The sequence below is a fragment of the Muntiacus reevesi genome, chromosome 22 (assembly GCF_963930625.1).
Source record: "Muntiacus reevesi chromosome 22, mMunRee1.1, whole genome shotgun sequence".
NCBI lineage: Eukaryota > Metazoa > Chordata > Mammalia > Artiodactyla > Cervidae > Muntiacus > Muntiacus reevesi.
In genome coordinates, this window is record NC_089270.1 from 26445498 (window position 1) to 26468502 (window position 23005).

The 23005-nt window shown below is 37.7% G+C and overlaps 1 protein-coding gene across 1 annotated transcript; it reads right to left on the reverse strand.

Moving 5' to 3' along the window:
* Positions 1–1720: 1720 nt before the first annotated feature.
* Positions 1721–11182, reverse strand: AREG (amphiregulin). The gene is made up of 6 exons (XM_065914638.1): positions 10998–11182; positions 9546–9776; positions 6696–6897; positions 5804–5959; positions 3738–3837; positions 1721–1873 (listed from the first exon to the last, which is right to left on the reverse strand). The coding sequence occupies exons 1-5, from the start codon at positions 11056–11058 to the stop codon at positions 3744–3746; spliced, it is 744 nt and encodes a 247-aa protein (XP_065770710.1). The 5' UTR covers positions 11059–11182; the 3' UTR covers positions 1721–1873; positions 3738–3743.
* Between the last annotated feature and the right edge of the window lie 11823 nt (positions 11183–23005).

Below are 23005 nucleotides of genomic sequence, written 5' to 3' on the forward strand. Positions count from 1 at the left end.
TGTTTCAGTAATCCTGAAATTTATTTTTTTTGCTGTTGGTACTTTTTTTTTTTTCCTTTTTGAGGCACACTCTTTGATGACTTTGTAATTTGCTTGTGACTCTAATGGTCTCTCTACATAACTCCTACTCACCCTTCAAAGATTATCTCAGGTGGGCCCTCTTCAAGAGACCCTTCCTGCCTCAGTCAGCCTGCTCTGGATAAGAGCTCCTCTAAATCCCAAGAATTCCTGGTACATATCGTAATCCAGCTATTTACTGCACTGTATTGACAAGACACTCTCTCCTGCCAGTTTGGTGGTAAATGTCCCAAAATAAAGGGTTTTTTTTGGTCTTATATCCCTAGCACTATATTTGAGTCATCAACAATAAATAATCAGTAACCGATGATGAGGAAATTGTATACTGTAGATATGTACATAGAGGTGAACCAGAGGTTCTCAACACTGACTGTAAATAAGAATCTTAAAAAAATACAGGGACCAATGACCCACCCCTGACCATTTAAGTCAGAAACTGTGAGGAGGGTGGCAGGGTTGGGATGAGGATTGCCACTTTGACATTTAAAATTTAACTAATAATGTGTGAGACTGAGAACCAGTTGGTTAGATGATCACTGGGCAAGGATTTGGAAATCCCAGTGGCTCAGTAGGCACAGAATCCGCCTGTAATTCCAGAGTTGCAGGAGACACAGGTTCAATCCCTGGGTCAGGAAGATTGCCTGGAGGAGGAAATGGCAACCCACTCTAGTATTCTTGCCTGAAAAATTCCATGCACAGAGGAGCCTGTAGGGCTTCAGTCCAAAGGGTCACAAAGAGTAGGACATGATTGAGCAACCACATGCATGTTAGAGACAGATGGAAGTGTTGATATTTGAGGCACCTTTCATCCATGAAATTCCATGAGATGATTGCTGGAAATATGCTTATTACTGGTGAATAGTCTCAAAATATACCCTGCACAACAGAAAGGTTATTTTGTTTTTCACCCAGATAACTTAGCTGACCAGCCAGGGATGACTGAATCATTCCACAACCTTAATGCTTTTGATAGAACATTCACCAGAAATATACATATATTTGTTTAAAATAATGTAAGAAAAGAGTGCAGAAAAAGAAGAGTGGGTTTTAAATACTTTATATATTTATGTCATGATATTAGGGAAAGAAGTCTCAAATCTAAATACTTCCTGGTACATGCAAAAGGCCATATTCAAACCTTATTCCTTTCTTGTTTATGGTGATGATAATGATGGGCAATATATTTTCTCTCTTTTATAATATCTGTGTCTACTGTAACAGAGAAGCTATGCCACATGTTGGTTTTAGAAGCTTTTATAATTTATGCGATTTGCAATAAGTTCTATGTGGAATAAGAAAGAGCAGTTTGGGACATCAGTATTTGTAGGAGAACTGAGTGACTCTAGTTAATAATTGTCCCATTAAGGGTACTTTCTAAGAAAACAGTTAAGTTTTGAAAAGAAACATCAAAACAGTTAAAAAAAAAAAAAAAAGAAAAGAAGGGGGGAGGAACTCCTTTTAAAATGATCATTTAAATGTTAGAAAAATACCCTAAAGTCTTACAATCTCAAAAGTCATATTCAAACTCTCAATCTGTTTGCTTAAAAAAAAAGTTTAATGAACTGCAAAATAAATACACTTCCATTAAATATTAAATAAATTATTTACAACTTGAAAAAATACTTTTTATCTCCATGCATCTTTATGTACAGAAATAAGACTTAGCATTAAAAAGTGACAATTGAAAGTTTAAAACCATCAGAACGAAAAGGTTCTGTTTTCTTAGGATTCGATGAAAAGAGGAACCAATGTATCACTTGCAGTTGTGACTTTGCAGTGACTCCGATCTGATAACCTGTTGGGAAATAAAATGAACTATTAAAAGACAGCTCAATTCCAACATAGCTTTGAGATAAGGTCAAACAATAATTACCTATCAGAATTTCTGCCAATTTTCTTTTTTTCCTAGGATGACTTGTGGAAAGTGCTAAAAGCTTTTTAGAGACAAACTAGTCCTTCTGACTTGAATCTGTCTTTCACATCTGCTTTGGTTATATGCTTACTTGGGTAGAAGACTGTATATGTTCAAACCTGTTTCATCAAATTCTGTTTATTAAAACCGCAACACTGAGAATAGTGATGAGAAATAGTCTTCCTAACCAATCTATGAAGCGGACATAATTAAAAACAAAGATTAAGTGGCTCAGAATATTTATGATATACAGTTAATTTAGGATAATTAGTACCAAGGGCATAATAATAGTAGCTACCAGTTAATAGGCAGCCGCAAAGTGCCAACACAGCGTATTCCTTTTCCTGAAGTCATTCTGGACCTCCTTTGAGAAATTTCAATTGCACTAAACAACCAAAAATAAACTCTTATTCATGCTGGTGACTTTAGCTTCAGAACATTAAGCCAATTCATTAATAACTTTTGATGAATAAGTATTGAGTATTACATTGGCATGGATAATTATCTATTTCATGACTTACTGAGCTAATTCTGTAATAGGCTCAGAACGTAATGCCTATACTTAACCAATGCTAAAGATAGTGTTCTCCAAGCATCTGGAATGTTAATAAAAAATGGAACTGCAGATTTAGTAGATTTAGGATTTGGCTTAGAAATATGCATATTTAGCAAGTATCTCAAGTAATTCTTAAAGCAATTGAAGGTAGAAAATAATATTGGGCTGGCCAAAAAGTGCATTCGAGTTTTTCTGTAAGACTGTAAGGAAAAATCCGAACATACTTTTTGGCCAACCCAATAACTTAAGGATGTGACCTCTTTCCAGAATGTTTGAGAAAATGGAGTTCCTTCTTTTGACTGACATTAAGAGTCTCCTTGATCTCCTTGCCTCCCCTCTTCCTCTGGAAGTTTGTTTCATCAGCTGTTGACTTTAGTTATCAATGAAACATCCCTCTCCATATTTTCTCCATACAACATGCTCAGCTCTCTCTCTTTACAAAATTAAAAAAAAAAAAAATAAGAACTGCAATCTGTACACTAACCAAGTTCCTCTCAAGTGTGAGTCCCCTCCATTCCTACTTCTTTTCTGTGTAAGGATATCCCACTGGTGTTTCTACTTCCTCACATTTGTAATTCAGGTGCTCTAATGTTGGCTCTCCACCATGTGAGCTCAGCCTATCAGTTCAACCTTATCTTCTCCAACACCATTTGAACTAGATCATCTTTCAAACCTTCCTAAAGTAATCTAGCCCATCTCACACTATCGATCTTCCTTTCCACTTATAATCCCACTCTCATCCCACTCTCATCAGTTCTTTGAGATTCACTTCCAATGCCATCCTCCATCGCATCTTTTTCTGCTCCCTAAATGCAGCCCACTGGATTCTATCTCTCCTTCACTGGAAACTTCTCATATTCCATTAGTTCCTTTTTTATGACATATATTTTACTCCCCCTGATATTCTTGTTTCTTGCACTTTTTTCTATCTTTAAAACACTAAGCTCTTTGAGAACAGAATTTGTGTCTCCTTCATTTTTCTACCCCTTAGAATAGTAAGGACATGCTCCATTCTCAGTATGGAACTGCAACTCAAGCTGAAAGAATAACACTTTTGTGTAGCCAGTGTTCATAGTGTACTTTTAAGAAAACGTGCTTTTCTCATTTTTCTTCAGATAATAGACATTATATTTTTTAAATTGTAAAATATTATTTAAAGATAGCTTTTAAAACTCAAACCTGCAATAATACCTTCAGTTATGCTACAGCATGTGCATTTCCATTTTCTTGTCGAAGTTTCTTTCGTTCTTCAGCGACACCTTCATATCCCCTGAGATATCGTCTTCGAAGCCTTCAGAGAACAAGATATTCTACTGTCATCAATGTTCCAGTCATGTATATATTGACTGGGGTTTCACAAGCACAGAGAATTTCTTTCATGAGTCCTTATGGACCACTATACACTTACAGAACCACTCCACCAAACCCAAAACTAAACCCAGCTAAAAAGTATCACCAATGTTCTTTTAAGGGAATCTTTATGTTGACTTTATATAACCATATTCCCAAAGTACTGAGATTTAAACAAGTGTCCATTGGGATGCAAACTTTTAGAAGGCATGAAACACATTCATGTTTTTCCCCAAAACAGTACAATTACAGGTACAACTGGAAGAAGATAGTATAGCTTTACCACAGAAGGGCTGTATGCTTGCACAAACTCATGTAAATGCTTATTTTTTTTTTAACAGGCTTAAAAACAAATTGATTTTATTTCTAAATATAATAAATATTTCTAATCTTATTTATTGCTACCTGATACCAAAAAACTCAATGGTCTGAAATGTTTTAGTGTTGTTCAAGCAATTCAATTTTTATTGGCTTTTTTATCTACTAAATGTTATTATTAAAATCTTAAGAACTTTTGTTGTGATGTTTGGGAAAAAACTGATTTCAATTTTGAAAAAGCAGCAACTGTGTCTTAGGCTGGTACTTGCCATGTGTTTCAAATACAGGGAAGAATACAAGAGAAAAGGAAAACATACCAAAGTTTTTCCATACTTTTCCAAAGGATTATTAAATATTTCAATCTGAATAATTATGAGTTTTTGAATAATTCTTTCAAAACATCTTCCCTAACTGGCAGTTTCTTCTTCTGTAATTCTGTGTCAAATAATAATGGTGTCTGAGTGTATTTTTCCTAAACACACTTGCATATCATATCGGGCTTGAGGTACCAACAGAGCGAAATAATTTCTCGGATGTGCAAAACAAATTTAAACCACACATCAAACTTGACGTGCATCATAAAATTGTGTTTTACCTGGCATTTTATCATTAGCTGATCTGAATTTAAAATAATAGTAAACAATGACAGAAGATAACCCCTTGTTTCCTGAATGGCAAGAGTAGTAGATCATGTATGCAATCCGGTTGTTAAAAGTAATTTACCAAGACCTAAAATTAGAATAATGAGTCTTGCTTTTCCCAAGCTCCAGTAGCACATGAGTCATTACAGAGATATTCACACCCTCCCCCAAGCTCCTTAATCTACTGACTTTTGTTTGACAGACAATGCCATTTTTACATACCCACCAGTGGCTGCTACCTAGGACAGTCTAGTTCTAACATTCATTGGTCATGAAGTGAAGTAAGTGATCTGTTATTATGAGCACAGGGAAGATACTGCTAGAATGAAACAGTAATAGAATTGTCCCTGCTTCCTACGCCATGCCATATGGAGGAAATGTTTTGTTTTTTTTTGTTTTTTTTTTTTTTAGTAATTGAATTCCCATACTGCATTTGACAATAACAAAATAGGCATAAGCTCTAAAAAGTCAGTACCATGCTATCAAATTCCTAACTCAGAATTTTGCATTCTGACAGAAGCAGAAGACATATCTTTTCTTGGCTCCTGGTTTGAAGCTCTTTGTGAATTTTTAGTATTAAAGTAATGTCTCTGACAACCTAGGTCTTAATTAGCTTCTGGGAAGCTTGCTTACGGTTAATATACTAATAGAAGTTATCAGCAATCTGAGATTCGGAAATAGTCATGAGTAGACATATAACGTGAAACAAAACCATCAATTTTTAAGTTCAAGAAAAGGGGTTCATATATTAAGTGTCAATGGTGGCCAAAGGAATACATTTAACCATATTCTGTGAACTGTCAATAAAGTGTAAAGATATGGCCAAATATCACGCACCACTAATAGAATAACTCACATAAAATATGATACCACATTAAGATAAAAATGCTGAAAAAAAATCAACCTGGCATTACTTTATTAGGAATTTTAAAGACATGCCTTACTTACAGGATTGTAACGATAACAGCAATAGTTGTGAAGGTCGTGGCAGAGACAAAAGCAGCTATAGCTGCTAAAGCAATTTTTGACAAATCGCTGTCGACCAGGCTCTGAGTTTTCATGGACTTTTCCCCACATCGTTCACCAAAGTACTCTGGATAACATCTGCAAACAACCCACATTTTAAAATTATAATCACTGAAAAGATTCCAATAAATTTTATGTTCACTTTCCAGATCACAAACCATCATTAATTCTAGCATTCAAAAAATCAGTCCAGACATTTATTTGTATTTCAAAATGATGAGACATAGAATGCATTCGAGCCTAAGGTCTATTAGTATAAGAACAAGTTGAGATTAGTCTGGGTGTGATACTCCAGGAAGACACGCCTTTTCATTCTTTGTGCTCCTTGTATGACCAACTGATGAATTCAGTGGCTAGTTATGCAGCTAACACATTCCACTACCATTTAACGTGCTAGCAGCTTTTAGGGGGAAGGAAGCAAGAACAACATTAAGTGAAAACTAACTTAGTTCCTTTTTTAGCAAGAGGTTTTGTAAGATACATATTGCAAAATGATGGTTTCCACCAGGGTTCAGCAAACTATGGCCCACGGGTCAAATCTGGCCATTTGCTAGGTCTTTTATAGCATGTAAGCCGAGAAATGTTTTGTTTTGTTTTTTTTTCCACAGGTTTAATTGACCATGTTTTAATTGATTATATGATAACCATACATAATCTTGACCCACAACACCCAAAATATTTCATATCTGCTTCGTTAAGGAAGTCTGCCAACTCTTGGTTTATACATTGAAAAAAAACAAATGGTTTTCTGCAACTAGGGGTTTCAGACACAGTGTTAGAAATATAGAATTCCACATGATTTAGGGTAACTTACTGGCATGATACTGCTTCCAGTTGCTCTAAAAATGTGCATGTTCCGTGAATGCAGAAATTTTGAAATTCTGTGTCACACAGATTTTTCTTCTTTCTGTTTCTTCTATTTTTCCCATTTTTGCCTCCCTTTTTCTTTCTCTTGGGTTTATCTGAAGTCTTTTCACTTTCCGTTTTGTTTGTCTTAGGCTTAACTACCTGTTCAACTAAAAAAATAAAATGGAAAAGAAAAGATTTATTAACAGCAGTCTCTCTTTATGTGGAAGACCATTTGGAAGACATGAGAGAAAAATGTCCTAGCAATGAAAGTTCACAGGGAAAACAGCCGTATCGGTCTCATTTTTTAATACAACTCATATACAATAATTGAACAAAGACAATATCTGTATTATGTGGCATTTAGAATTTGAACACATTTGTTTTTTATTAGCTTAAAAACATATTTTGATTTATTTGTGTCAGTATTATTATTACTGATAACAGGAATAATAGGAGTTACTTGTCTAGGAAAATTCATGAAATATTTTAAACATTTGTTTCTACTTCTAATACATACCAGGTTCTTGGTAACAAGCATTAATTTAATTAAACCCAAATCACAGTTGAATGTATTGTTACTATCCATATGATACAGATGAGAAAAAGTAAGAGTCAAGCAAAGACAAGTAAATTGTACTAAGACAGTAGCTAGAAAATGGCAGTGTTGGGATTTAAAGCCTATTAATACTCGATTATATTCTGTTTTCTCTTGGAAAAGTTCAGTTCCATAATTAAAGTGGGGTTTGAGTATATTTGATGATTTTTTTTACTCATATCAGTCTTGTGCTATCATAGTTGGGAATTGGTGTGTATTACCTGAGGTGAAGAAAACTGAGAATTATACAGTAGAGTTAACTTTCTAAACTCCCTGATTACAACAGATTATAATTAATTGATACCTTTTGGGGGCTAATTTCTGTGATCAATCTATTTGAAAAATAGGAGTCCAGAAATATTTGTACTTGAAGCTTCATGGGTTCATCCTAGCTCTTCAGATTCACAGAAACCTTTGTTCAGTGTTATAGCTATGCAGGGTATAGTTTACCACATTAAATATAGGAAGGAGGAGTTTCTATGTTAGAGCTGTGAATTTCATCTTACTAATCTCTGCATAGGTTTATCTGAGCAAGTATTTAGTGAGCCCAGAGAAAAGAGTCATAAAGTCATAATAAAGTTAGTCATAATAGTTCTGCAGTGCCCAGTAAATAGAGAACTCCAGAAACATAAGGAAGGGTAGCAAAGCTGGAGCCCTGTGATCAAGGTAATGAAAAATTAAATACTTCGAGTATTTTAGCAGCTATTATATCAACATTAATAATAGTCAAACTAGGAGCAATGTTTAATAGGTGACTATGCAATTTTTGTGTTGAAACTTCCCTCTGAAGATAAGAAAAGTACCCCAAATTAGAACAGTTCCTCTAACAGAAATATTTTAAATCAATAATACAGCACTTTATCAGATACATTACAAATTTTAAACAGAGACAGTCACTATGCTGAAGTGCTACAATAGACATTATCTTCATGGATCAATTTTCACTGTATTTTACAGTGCATTCTAATTTTGGCCTCTAGCCATTTTCATTCATCACCATCAGTTCATTTGGCCTTATGAAATGCTAACTTGAAACATCTTTAAGAGAAAAATTTCTAGTCATAATGGTCTCATCTCATCCCCCTCCCAAAATAAGAATTATAGATGGACCCCTTTCCCACCTTATGTAAAAGCACATAAGGGAGGTGTGGAGCAAGGAAGGAAAATAGAGTATTTGATAAAACTTTTCCCACCTGCCATTGTCTTCATGTTATCACTTGCTATTCCTTCACCAGTTCTGGGAGCTAGACAGAGGGGAGGAGTCAGGGAAACTAAGATCAGGAAAGAAGACGCTTTAAACCCTGCCTTCATAATGGATGCTCCTAGGATATTTAGATCTGATTTACTGATGACCTCGTCTGCCCTCAAACTCCAAAGTAATATGAGAGTAATGAACAATAGTGACCTCTTACCCTGGTACCCTCGTTTTAAATAAATGCTCTTTTTGAAAAATCAGATAATAGCAGAAGAGAAGAAATTGTAGGTCACTATTATTTAACTGACAAATGAGATTTGGGGTTAAGCAGAGATGTTAGTGATATAAAATCCATGCATATTTGTTCTTTAATATTTCCAGAAAGTGATATTACTATTATTATTACCAATCTCGCAACACAATACACAGTGGCTAAGATTCAATCATTCTTTTCCCATTACATCTTTCTGTTCCCTTACCTGGGTCTCCTGCACTGCAGGCAGATTCTTCACCAACTGAGCTATGAGCGAAGCCCTATTTGAGTCCAACTGCAGTTATTTAGAGAAAAATGGTGAAGGGGAGTGGCTATAAAAGCTAAGATATAAAGTATATGGGATTGGTTGATATCCATATTGGTTTCTCACATGGGGGAGTGGTCATGTGGTAGAGTATCTGAAATCCAACAGATTGGAGTTTCTCATTCTGGCTGTGGAACTTTGGGCAAAATACTTAACCTTCTTAAGCTTCAGTTATCACATCTGTAAAATGATAACAATTCCTGCCTCATAAAGTTGTGAAGATTACACTTAGCAGACATGAAACGTTTGTTAGAGCTCCAGACACAAAGGTTGTGCGCGCTAAAAGCTCTTTCTATTTGCGTTTCCAGCTTAACTAGCGGGATGCACAACAGTTATACACACAAGAAAGCCACTGCAAGATCCTGGAGAGGCTTTTCTTTTGAAGCAGCTTTGCTCATACAAACCACATATCTTATAGGCTATACTGTCATCTTATCCTCTACTCACCTCTGACTGAATCATCTACAATATAGCCAGATATCTGCGGTTCATTATCATACTCTTCTGAATAGTCATAGTCGATCCCCGAGGACAGTTCGCCACCAGGAGGCGTTTCACTTGCAGAGGAAATCTCACTTTTCGAGGTCACCTCAAATCTGTTGGCACTGTGGTCCCCAGAAAAAGGTTCCCCTTTTCCAGGGTAGGTGTCATTGACGTCTAATCCAGCAGTATAATGGGCTATGGGAACGAGAATAAGAGAAAAGAAAAAGTAAAGCGGGGTGACTGTTCTCTCCAGTCAATTCTGTTTGGGAGGAAAGTTTATCTTCAAAGCAGTGACTGCACACGTGTTGTTGTTTGTGATTGAGTCACTTATGAAAGCTGCTTCGTACTCCGCCGACAAGGAAGCTCAGCTGTCCCAATTACAGAGCTTCTTTCATTTAGGTTTTCTTCTCCACAGATAATCTACATTAATTTCCACATCAAAAACCCACCAAATAGGCAAATTAATGTAATATAATTAACATTTAATATAATTATTTAAGGGGCAACATCTAAATATGACCATAACTTCATATATAGAATAGACTGTGACCTGTTCCATTTTAATAATCAGATTCTAGAGATCAATCCAGTATCTTCTTAACACATGCTTACCTTTTAAAAATCAGTATGCATATCAAATGTAAAAAGTAATATGAATAGTAGTTGTTAATAAATTTTCTTACTGTCATTGTTTATTATTGCTCTCACATAGAGAAGAAACTAGGGACTAGGCAGGACTTGGGGGCCAGTTTCAAGCCCCTGCTTTGTCCTTTGTTGTTTAGCGGCTAAATCGTGTGGACTGCCAGGCTCCTCTGTTCACGAAATTTTCCAGGCAACAATACTGGAGTGGGTTATCATTTCCTTCTCCAGGGGATCTTCCCAATGTAGGGTTCGAACCCGCGTCTCCTGCTTGGCAGGCGGATTCTTTAGGTCTCAAAACAGAGTCAGAGTGGTGCTTTTAAGTGGAACTTCTCCCTGGGACGATGACAGGCCCTCTAGAATGGTCAAAAGAAAATTACTTGACAGAGGAGACGGAGAATTTAGGTAGGAGGCAGATCTCCTAGGTCTGGGACTTAACTACTCTTCTCCAAGATCTCGGGAAATCACTTTACCGCTCTGGACCTCTGTTTCTTTATCTGTCAAAGGAAGGGTCTGGATCACAGGATCTCTAAGCTCTCCCTCCTCTGGACTAAGGTGAGAGTACAAAGATTCTCAGGCACCCTCCTGCTGGCCTGGAACCTCTTAGACACCGGCCTCTTCTCTACCTCCATAGGAGGGGCCGGTATGTGGATTACCTCCCACCGGACCGGGGGACACCCAGGGTGGGTTTGGAGAAGCATCAGCAAAATCCAAGGGGCGACCGGTTTGGCCGCGGCGGGAGAAGCTCCGGGCAGCTCAGAGCCGGGATGTCCTCACCTGAGCCGAAGATGAGGAGGGACAGCACCACCGGCGCCAGCGGCAGCAGCGGGGCTCTCATTGGTCCCTCGGAGCGGCGGCGTCGCGGTCTCTGGGGCAACTCGGCCGGGAGCTGCGGGCGGGAAGAGGCGGTGGTGGCCGAGAGCTGGGACGCGGGGGGCCGCGTGGCCGAGCTCGCAGGCCCGGCCGGCCTGGGGCGCTGGAGGCAGCTCCTGGAGCTCGCCTCGGGATCCCTGGGCGCGGGCTCCCCGGGCTCAGGCTCGGGCGCCAGGTGTGCGAACATTCCGGAGGTGCTGCGCGCACCTGGCGCTTTATAGGCCGGGCGGGGACCGGGCATCGCCCGTGACGTCACTCCGCCGCGGAGGGCGGAGGCGGGCGGCCTCCCGGGAAGAGGTTCCTACCCCAAAACCACACACGGATGCCAGGCGCCCCACCTCCCGGGAGCGCGGAGAGCCGCTGGAAGGAAGTGAAAATTAGACTTCTTGCTGCAAGCTGAAAAAAAAAAAAATTACCAGATCCATACAAGGGACGGGAGTGGAGTTTGGGAGCTAGGAGCTGACATTCAAAAGTCCCGAACTTTCAACCTATCTGAAAATCCTCCGAATATACTTTGGTGGATCGTAGTGTTACCACAGACAGGAATTAACTAGAAAAGAACTCAATTTTAAAATGTTACAGTACCTTAAGATCAGGAGTGACTTAACAATGGCCCGATGTCTTTAACAATAACTGTCATAATATGACTACAGAGCCCACCTCCTAATGACAAGCTGCTTTATTTACCTTATCTCACTCGGGGGCCCTTCCCCACCCACTACTGTGATGTGGTCAGAATTTCCAACCACCTCCTGTCCAATTTGTTTTTGCGGCCCAGGACCCCGTCCTTGTCAAAGTTATTATTTATTGATTTTTTTTCTTTTTGGCAGAACAATACACTAAAAATATTACCAATACCACCTCACTCAAAATCTAAGTATCATTTTCCCTGTTTTACAAGAGGGACAAATGTCAGCTTTACAAGGCAGGGAGGACTTCACACAGCTGGTCATGGCAGGAGCCAGATAGATTCATCTTCAACCTCATCCCCCTCTTAAACTCTCTTTCCACTCCGATAAAGGGATTTAGACTAAACTTCTCTCTGAAAAGAGAATTTCTACAAGAGAATAATATTTAACCTAAAGGAATAATCTCTGCTGATAGCATATTGGCATAGGATGAAGAGTGGTGGCCAAGACTTTGCTTCTGGAATCCCAAGACAGAATGAGCCAGCTTTGAGAGTCCATTTAGAACCTAGCAGAGCATTTTAATAATGACAAGTAGATAAAGTGAAGAGAGAGGGAAAGAGTTGATTAATTTGACTAACTTCAATGTGGAGACAACTCCAGAACTTGATTTTTCATGACTTGAAGAAGAAAAAAAAAAACATTGTTCTAAGTATTTCTTTGTCCGGAAGGTACCTATCTCTTCCGTGACTGTTCCAGTAAAACAGTTCTTTTTAGGAATGTGGCTCACAGTGGCATGTGTCCTAATTCTGGGAAACTTTTTAAAAGTTGCATATTTTTTAATGACATGTCATAATGATGTAGGCTAAATAGTACCTTACATTTGGTAGGATAAAATAGTCATGACTCATGTCTTTGCTCCTATTGGACATTTGTTGAGAGCATATTTTGTGTATTTCACTTGTTTTCTGTTTTATGCAGGGAAATAATTAAACAACGACCAGTTCGCAGTAGTTCAAGGAGGTGAAAGTCAGATGCAGAGCAAAGTAGGTCTGTTATATCAGATAAGAAGGATTGAGTGCCATGAAAAACCAGGATACAGTTTAGTTTTGTTCTGTGTATCACGGAAAGCATTGTGGAAAGATGGAGAGGTCACTCAATGGTCTTCCCAGAAGCAAGTGTAAGTGAAAAGAATACCTGAAGACTAGGTGTGACCGAGAGTGGAAATCAGATGAGAAAGATGACCCTGCCCATTCCAGGGTGAAGCAGGGGCCTGCATGGTCATCTTTTTTGGTGGATGAGGTGACTGTGATTCAGACAGACTCACATTCTTACCAGCAGATTTCAAAAGATGGTGGAGATTTTGTTTAGCATGCAGATTGTTGCCTAGGCTGGTATATCTTTCTGCTCTCATAGGTTTTGATTTTGTTCTAGTCCTTCTCTTCCTCTCTTCTTACTCTTCCTTCTTATTGAAAGTAAAAGTGAAAGTTAAAGTCGCTCAGTCGTGTCTGACTCTTTGCGACCCCATGGACTATACAGTCCATGGAATTCTCCAGGCCAGAATACTGGAGTGGGTAGCCTTTCCCTTCTCCAGAGGATCTTCCCAAGCCAGGGATCGAACCCAGGTCTCCTGCATTGCAGGCAGATTCTTTATCAGCTGAGCCATCAGGGAAGCCCTTCTTCTTATTGAGGTGAGTGCAAGTTGTACACACCTATCATCAAAAGTGTTTCACTTTGAAATGAAAGTGGGCTCTTTACATTGGAAATTGTTTTGTCTTTTTCCAGTTGGAAATTTAGAGGGTGATAATTTACATTGGGGTGGAACATAACATAGCATCATAGGGACTGAGTGGTTAGTATGAACTTGAGATTCAATCCAATTGAGTTTTCATATACAAATTCCACCATATAGTAAATTACTTAATATCTGAAAGACTCTGTATTCCTCATCTTAAAATAAGAATAAAGATACCCACGTGCTGTTAGGCAGATTAAATAAAATACATAAACAATAACACAGATCCTGCTTGTAGTGAATACACAATAAATTAATAAACTTGACTGTTATTAAATATCATTAACCTTAACATTGTGATAGTTACATTATATTAATCACACTGAAGAACTAAGTGACCCTTAGAAATGCAGCTACTCACAGAGTAAGTGATCAGTAATCTCCTCCAATGTTTTCAAGTCATGAACTTTGTACCCACTTCACATTAAGATTAAGCATTTTGACATTATAGTACATCACAGGATATCATGGAGTGTCATAATAGTTGCATCACAAAGGCAACACCCCTTGATGACTCATGGCATTCAGGAATATATGCTTGAGAAAGAAACCAACCCCATGGAAGTGTGGGATTCTTTACATTCTGATTGCTAAGTTGAGACCAGGAGGAGCAATTTTAAAAAAACTCAAAGAAGCAACTCTTTTTGTCCTAATAAATTGATGATTCCCTCATTGGTTTGATATTAAAGGCAGTCCCAAAGGCAAATGTTCCTAGCCAGTCACACACTCTTTTGGTGCCTAGTATCTAGAGCCTGATGATATTTTATATGTAGAGTGGAAAGAAACTCACTTTGACTCTGCTAAAAGATATTCCATAGAACCCACAGTAGAATTAGTTTTTGTTCATATAGCTGATCTTGAAATTTTACAAATAACGTCAGGGTCTGAGTAAATATTACATCATGGTCATTTTTATGAGTCAACACATGAACTCCCAAACTAAAATTAAGAAATTCTCTAAAATGTAAGCAACATTTCATATATTATTATCAGATGCATTAGCTCCATTTAGATGTCTATAATTTTCTACTTTTCATCTTGGAAATGTCCACTCTAAAAAGTATGTAATTTCTAGTTCCTTAAAAAAGAGACCTTAAATGAACTTGATCGTTTTAATTTGACAGAATGAAATAAAATTTCTTGCTCTTTGTATCCTTCACATGATGACTTTTCCGGAGGAAGGACCAGAAGATGGGACTGAAAGTCATAAATGATTTGACACAGCGGGAACTGAGTAAACACAGTATATAATTACAATATACATTGATATATGTGCAAAAATCAGTTCTCTAGGTAGTTCATTTATTCATCAGGTATATTTTGAGAACTAGATATTGGGTTAGAACTTTAAATTAGTCACAGTGTCCTAATTTTTAAGGTCTTTACATCCTATTAAAGAGAAACACATAGTAACCAAGGAAACAATACACAAAATAAACTTAGGTAGAGAAAAGTGCTAGAAAAGAAATAGAATATACGATATAGAGAACGTGAATGGTGGAAGAAGATGATATAAAGAAATGCAAGGTAGCCAATACACTTAAGTAGTTCATATTTTCTCCCTAGAGGAAACATGGCAGGATAAAATGGGGAGGATTATCCTGTAGAATGATAATAGCAATATGTAAGAGCAGAGAGAGACTTGTGGGCTTCCCAGGTGGCGCTAGTGGTAAAGAACCTACCTGCCAATGCGGGAGACCTAAGAGATGCAGGTTCGATCTCTGAGTCAGGAAGACCCTGTGGAGAAGGAAATGGCAGCCCATTCCAGTATTCTTGCCTGGAGAACCCCATGGACAGAGGAGCCTGGAGGGCTACAGTCCATGGGGTAGCAAAGAGTCGGACACCACTGAAGTGACTTAGCACATACACACACACAGATAGACATAAGCAGTAATGAACAATAGAGACAGGCATATACAAGAAGAATGAGGAATACAGAGCCCTTAAATTGGACCTCAAGCATAGACTATTTTAGGACACTGTAGAAGAGTCTGTTCCACTAATCATTTCTTAAACACCTTTCTTAGCAGTGCTAGACAAGAGCTGTCTTTATTTATTAAGCAAAGGTTAGCTGATTGGAATCCTCTGAAAACCTTTACAAAATGTACTCTCCGTTTTCCTCTCTTGATTCAGTATGTCCATTATGAGTACCTGGCCTGTGTATTTCTTTTTTTTTAAAACAGCTTTCAGGAAAATTCTGGTGTCTACCTCTGATTAAGAACTACTTCATTAGGGAATACATAGGCAAAAAAATAAAGGTACATTCAGAGAGATTATAAAACGGTGGGGCTGCATATTCATAGAGATGGAAGATATGTTTGAAACATGAAGAATGGAGAAATGAATTTCAACAGGAAGCATGTAAGTGTGATGAAGACATTTATCTTATATCTAAAAAACTCATCTTACAAATTGATTTAGATACCTTTAGTAACAAATAGGGAACTATTTTAATGTAATAAAATATGTCTGAATATATGAAAAAGAAAAAATCCACTTTGCATATAGTCCTTCAAGACTCCGTTTCTCACAAGAATGGAGTCACATCTACACCAGATTATTATGGGCTCTCACTAACTCAATTCTGAATGTAAGATCAGAAAACTAGATGTCCATAACCGTCATCATACACTGAGTTAGGAAGCATGTATAATTTTAGTATGCTGTCAATTCTTTATGAATTTAGGATTTTAGGATAAGATTTGGCATTTTATTATTTCTGAAAAATATATTAGGGTCGAATGGTCAAAGTACATTAGAGTCTTATAGAAGATTTTTGTAGTTTACCGATTTTAGTCAGTAAATAATGATATCCTTAGTTCACTATTTCCAAGATTGTGTGTGCTTAATCTTCCTTTAATGCATTTCTACTTTCCTTAACTTCTTGCATTTTATTTTATAAATTATCATTCCAGTTATCAAAAATTCAATATTGTGTGTGTGATGACCACTTTTTCATAGATGTGGAACTCTTGTTGTTATTGTTCAGCTGCTTAGCCATGTCCAACTCTTTGCAGCCCCATGGACTGCAGAACAGCAGGCTTCCCTGTCCTTCACCATCTCCCCGAGTTTGCTCAAACTCATGTCCATTGAGTCAATGATGTCATCCAGCCATCTTGTCCTCTGTCATCCCCTTCTCCTCCTGCCTTCAAACTTTCCCAGCATCAGGGTCTTAATGAGTCGGCTCTTCATATCAGATGGTCAAAGTGTTGGAGCTTCAGCTTCAGCATCCATCCTTCCAGTGAATATTCAGGGTTGATTTCCTTTAGGATTGACTGTTACTTGCCTTCTTTTACTTAAAAATTGACAACATATGCATACATTTAGTAACTCAATGGCAATAGTATTAATGATACATATTTGATGTTTCTATTATCACTTTAGATAGTCTCCCGCTTCCCTGGTGGCTCAGAGGTTAAAGTGTCTGTCTGCAATGCAGGAGACCCGGGTTCGATTGCTGGGTTGGGAAGATCCCCTGAAGAAGGAAATGGCAACCCACTCCAGTATTCTTGCCTGGAGAATCTCATGGACAGAGAAGCTTAGTGGGTTACAGTCCATGGAGTCTCAAAGAGTCGGACACAACTGAGTGACTTCACTTACTTACTAAGCATTCATGCATTTTTAGCAAAGCTAGGTTATATTACATATAGATTTTGTTGTATTTTCCCATGATCACAACAGGCTTTTTCCCCCTGAGTTCAGTAAGAATAGCAGTTTTTAAAGATCATAAAGTGAAGAAAAGACTATTTTGCTGTATAGACCACTCATGTACAGTCTGTCCTAGGCAGAGACAGATTAAACCACAAATAAAATGACCTTTGTATGGCATACTTCCCAAAGCTTTCTGAATGTATGCCCTGAAATTATGCGACCAGAATAAGAAGGCGGCAATATGGAAAAATACATACACACGTGGAACTCGTGGCTAAAGAAGAATTGAAAAGATAGCCATACATTTTATAAACATTAAGTGCATTTTTAGTAAGCTTCCTGAAATCAACATTTTCATCCTAAACCTGGATTTTGGGCGTCCCAGGTGGCGCTAGTGGTAAAGAATCCTCCTGCCAAAGCATGTGATCCCTGGACAGGGAAGATTCCCTGGAGCAGCAAGTGGCACCCATCTCCAGTATTATGGCCTGGAAAATTCCAGGGACAGAGGAGCTTGGTGGCTACAGTCCGTGGGACTGCAGAGGGTTGGACGCGACTGAGCACCCCTGGATTGACGTGCTCCCAGATGATTTTGCCATCTGCAGAGGATATAATACAATTTCACTCCTAGACTTCTTTTCTTTCACAGAAACTATAAAAATCATTCCTTTTGGTCACTTCTTAAGGTAGCAGGCTTTCCAAGAAGATACTTTTAATTCTCTAGACAATTTTGAGATCCTCAAGCACCATCTCGTGTGACTATAAAAAATATATTTGACTTTTCAACAGTACAACTGTCCTGAGCAAAAGTTAATAGTGGGGAAATGTTACTTACATGATAGCAAAAATTTTTGAAGAATTTTTTTAAGAAATATAAATGTGATCAAATGTTTCCATCTTAAAAATAGTATTTACTAAAATTCTTACATTTATTGAAATAGGAAAAAAAAACCAAGACTTTGAAGATATGTTTTGCCTAAAATTGCTTATTTGAAGAAACCCGTTTAGTCTGCACTTTTAAAAGTTACTTTAACTGCCAGATAGTTACGGATATAATAACTTTAAAAAAATTAACTATATTTTGTTTCTCAGTTTTCCTAATTTGGAGATCTGAAAATATGTCTATATAGGTTTATAAAATTTGCTTCATTTTTTTTCCTTACAAATTGAAATCTGCACAAAATGATTACTGTAATGGTATTGTAATGGTAATGGTAATGGTAATGTAATATAATGTATGGGGAAAAACTAAACAAGTATTGTGACTTTATTTCTGCATTCATAGATTTTGGGAGGTAGCACACACACAAAAGGAAAAAGAAAACAAGTGTAAGTCAACATTTTTTTAAAAATCCATTGCTTATAAGAGTAAAACCACGAAAGTTTTATAGACATATATCAACATTTTCATATAAAACATTAATAAAGCAGTGTGTTCAGTATGAAACTTTTAATAATATATTTACAAATATTTATGTACATGTCATATATAAATAAGTACATGTAGATATACATGAACAGAAGCATTCTGAAAGGATATAGAAAGAATGTCAACAATGTTAGTCTGGTTAAGGAATTCATTGTTCTGTATGTTCTAAATATGTGTGCAAAGATCAAATATTACTTCTTTTTTGTTTTCTAAATTAAAAGCTCCAATCCAAGGCAAGAGAATGATTTTCCAAGCAAACTGATTTGACATGATTTCTATAATCAATTATTTTGTTTTTTCCAATTAAGATGTCAGTTTTGAAAGACAGTGATCACTGAGGCTGTCTGTTTTTCCCCATTCTTCCTTACCCTTAAACAGCTGCTCCTGCATTTGTTCTGTCCTTTGCTGGATGATATCCAGGAGGTGGAGTGAAGAGGTTAAGACTATAAGATCTGAAGCTGAAACCACTGGATTTAAGTACTGTCTTCTTCTTTTTAAAATTTATTTGTGTTTAATTGAAAGATAATTGTTTTACAACGTTGTGTTGGTTTCTGCCATACGTCAACATGAATCAGCCATAAGTATACATATGTCCCCTCTCTCTTGAATCTGCCTCCCACCTCCCACCCCATCCCACTCCTCTAGGCTCTCACAGAGCATCAAGTTGAGCTCCGTGTATCATAAAGCAAATTCCCACTAGCTAGCTATTTTACACATGATAATGTATGTGTTTCAATGCTATACAGTCTATTTCTTACCAATAAGGGCAAATGATTTAAATGCTTTTGTGGATTTAGCTTTCTGATCTCTAAAAAAGGAGATGACAATAACGACTCCTTAATCATAGAGCTGTTGTGACATTTAAATGTGATAATGCATGTAAGACACTTGGAATGGTATCTGACCTTTCATAATTGCTCAAAGATCTTTTGTAATTTTCTTATGATTAATATTGACACAAATGAAAAAAGTACTGGAGAATCCAATGAAAAAATTTCAATGCCTATTTGTGGATGGGGATAAATAATTAAACATTGTTCTAACTGATTTCATAACTTGAGAACCTCTGCTTACTGTGACAGATAAGCCTTCAAGAATTCGAAACTTTTTTAGAATGATGAAAGCAACATGAGTGAGTCCTGTTATTAAGGTCCTATTGCAAATAGCTTCCTCTGCTGACTTCAGACGCGTGACATTTCCAGAACATTGGAAGAATGAATGTGTGTGCTGTCGTGTCCAACTCTGTGAGACCCCATGGACTGTAGCCCACAAGCTCCTCTGTTCATGGAATTGTCCAGGCAAGAATACTGTAGAGGGTTGCCAGTTCCTACTCCAGGGCATCTTCCAACCCAGGGATTGAACCCTTGTCTCTTGTGTGTCCTGCATTTGGGAAGTGAATTCTTTACCACTAATGCCAACTGGGAAGCCCTTTCCAGAGCATTACTTGTTTTTAAACATGCAAACCCTATGTTTTTTCAGCTGTGCAATATTTTCCTGCTATATGATGTCTTCATACCATGATACCATGATTTCACAGCAAAATCAGGCCATTTCTGCTGTGAGTACGTTGTTGGTGAAATTTCTTTTTTCACCATAAACTAACCCAACTGAGCAATTTTTCAATACTAACTACCCCATCAATAATTTTTTCCTAGACATTACTCAGTAACCATTCCCATCTCTTTCTTTAGTAATAGAACCCTGCTGTTATTTAGGTGGTAATAGGTACAACTTAAATAGAACATTTCCCAAGTTTCCCTGAAAATAGTGGTGACCATGTGACTAGGTTCTTCGAGTCATGTCTGGTGAACTGTAAGCAGAGTATGGGTAGAATTTCCGGGAAGGCTTCTTGAAGGAATTTGGTGAAGTTAGGCGCCACACTCTTATTGTTCTCTCTTTATTCCTTTCAGTTGCCTGGAATATAGACACTTGGCAGCATCTTCCAGAACTGTACTGAACCATGAATTGACCCTGAATCGGAAGGCATGTGCTAGAATGGTGGGAAAGACAGAAAGAGCTGAATCCCTGATTGGGAGTGGCTGCACCCCCTCTGTACTCTTTACCTTAGAAGACAAAACCGATCTTAAGTTGCTGTTATTTAAGGTTTTCTGGTATGTGGTTTTCTGAGCCCAATATGAAATGATTTGGTAATCAGACACTCTCGTATTTATAGCAGTATTCCCTTCCATAGCAATATCCTCAAGCTAAAGACCACAGGAGCACAGCTGAAGGGAGGGGGAATGTACACTGGGGTACATGGGTAGATCAATAAAAGACGGTGTTGAGTCAGTGTTAGAAAAGACAGATAGGATCTGGACTTGTGTTAAGTAATTTAGGGGAGGACATTTTTCTCTGAATGGGAAGCTGTCAGGAAGGGGGCATAAATCTATGGTTGAATATCTTGGTCTTCCAAAGAAGCAGGGAGGCTAAATCTGTTCATTGTGGAGGCATCTGCAGTCATCCAGGGAAATCAGGATAAGAGGATGTGTGGTCACTGCTGTGGCTTGAACCACATACATGTCTTGTCTGTGTTCAGGTGTGATTATGAAATGGTTTTGATTTTCCATAATCCATCATAGCCATACAGTGGCCTTACTTGATGTTGCCGCTGTGTGAAATTTTTAATGTTCAGCAGGAGAACATCAAGGCCAAAGTGAGAGCAGCAGGCCAGCTCCTGGATGTCAGGGGCTGCCTTTCCTTTGTCACCTGTAAGAATAGTTGGTGTGGGTTAAGGGCTCAACTGTTGGTTGAATGAACTGAGTGAATTAACAAGTGTTTAGTGAACAAATTAAGAACCTCCAGTTACTATTTTTATCTTACAGTGACTTATGTAACATTTGGATACGCTTACATCATTTTCTAAAATAAATTTTCCACATAAGAAAGCTGCATAAGGACTAGATTAACATGGTCCCTAAAGCTAATGAAAGAGACACTTGAAAAGATACCAAGAATGGGAATTATCATATCCAACGTGGGTAATATGTGAAAACAGGGGCAGGAATATATTCTCTCCATCTATTTACCACTCTTAAATCCTAGCACAAGTTTATATGCATTGCATGTTCTCAGCAAATACTTAACATTATATAGAGGTCCTGAGATAAGAACAGAATCCATTAGGTGTTTCCTATGCTAAAAACTGAAACTATCAGTTTAGGTTTCCATTTCCTTTATAGATGCCTCTGACAGGAAAGAGTACATTTAAGTTGCAGCTATTATCATATAATTTAGATAACATATATTGAGAGTCTATACTCTAAGTACATTTTAGATGTCATGTCATTTGGTCTTCATAAAATTCTTTAAAGTATGTTATCATTCCCACGTAACAGATGAGAAAATCAAAGGTTCAAATAACTTGCTAGAAGGTTGCACTTTTTTTTTTTTTAGAAGGTTGCACTTTTATTTGATAGAAGTAGGATTCAAACCAAGGTCTCTTTGACTCAAAGCTCATGCATTTAATCATTATTATATATCATGGTTTTTTTAATCTGTTTTTATTTATGGCTGTGCTTGGTCTTCATTGCCACGCGTGGACTTTCTTTGGTTGTGGTGAGCAGGGTTTCTCTCTAGTTGCAGTGCATGGGCTTCTCATTGCAGTGGCCTCTCCTCTTCCAGAACACTCTCACAGGTTCTGGAGTGTGGGCTTTGCTAGTTGCAGGGCACGGGCTCAGTAGTTGTGGCACATAGACTTAGTTGCTCCACAGCATATGGAATCTTCCCAGGCCATGGATCGAACCCATGTCCCCTACATTGGCAGGTGGATTCTTAGCCGGTGAACCATGAGGGAAGCCCTCAACAAATGTTTTTAAAGTTACTTGCTCGGTAAACCAAATACTAATGATATCACAGTGTAAAAGAACCTAGAAATAAAACTGACTTTAAAATTTTTCTAATTGATAAAGCAGAGAGCAAACATATAAAATAACTTTAAAATAACTGAAAATAACTAAAAAATCCAAAGGACTAAAAAAAATCTAAAAAATCCAAACAAATCCAAAAAAGCTTATAGGACTACATTCACCGTTTTAGTAAAACTGAAAGACAAATGTGCCAATCAGAAGGGTGATATAAGAACGTTAAAGTTGGCTCTGTCCATTGGAACACATTTCCAGGAAGGATTTTCTCTAGCCCAAGGAGTTCATCTCTTTCATTCTGATAGCTGACACATCATTACTGAAAAAATATATCTATTTCACTCAGTCTAATTCCTGAGTAATTTCTGATTAGAATTTGTCTTCATAGCTTGTCCAAGGTCAGTGCAGGCCAGAAGATTCCTGTAACCAGGTATATCGGCAATCACAGTTCTCACTGGAAATTACTAAATTGACATCTGGATTTCTACCTCACTCTGTGCAAGTTTGGTTAGACTACCTCAGAAAGTCAGATTTATCCTTCAAAAATGGCCATG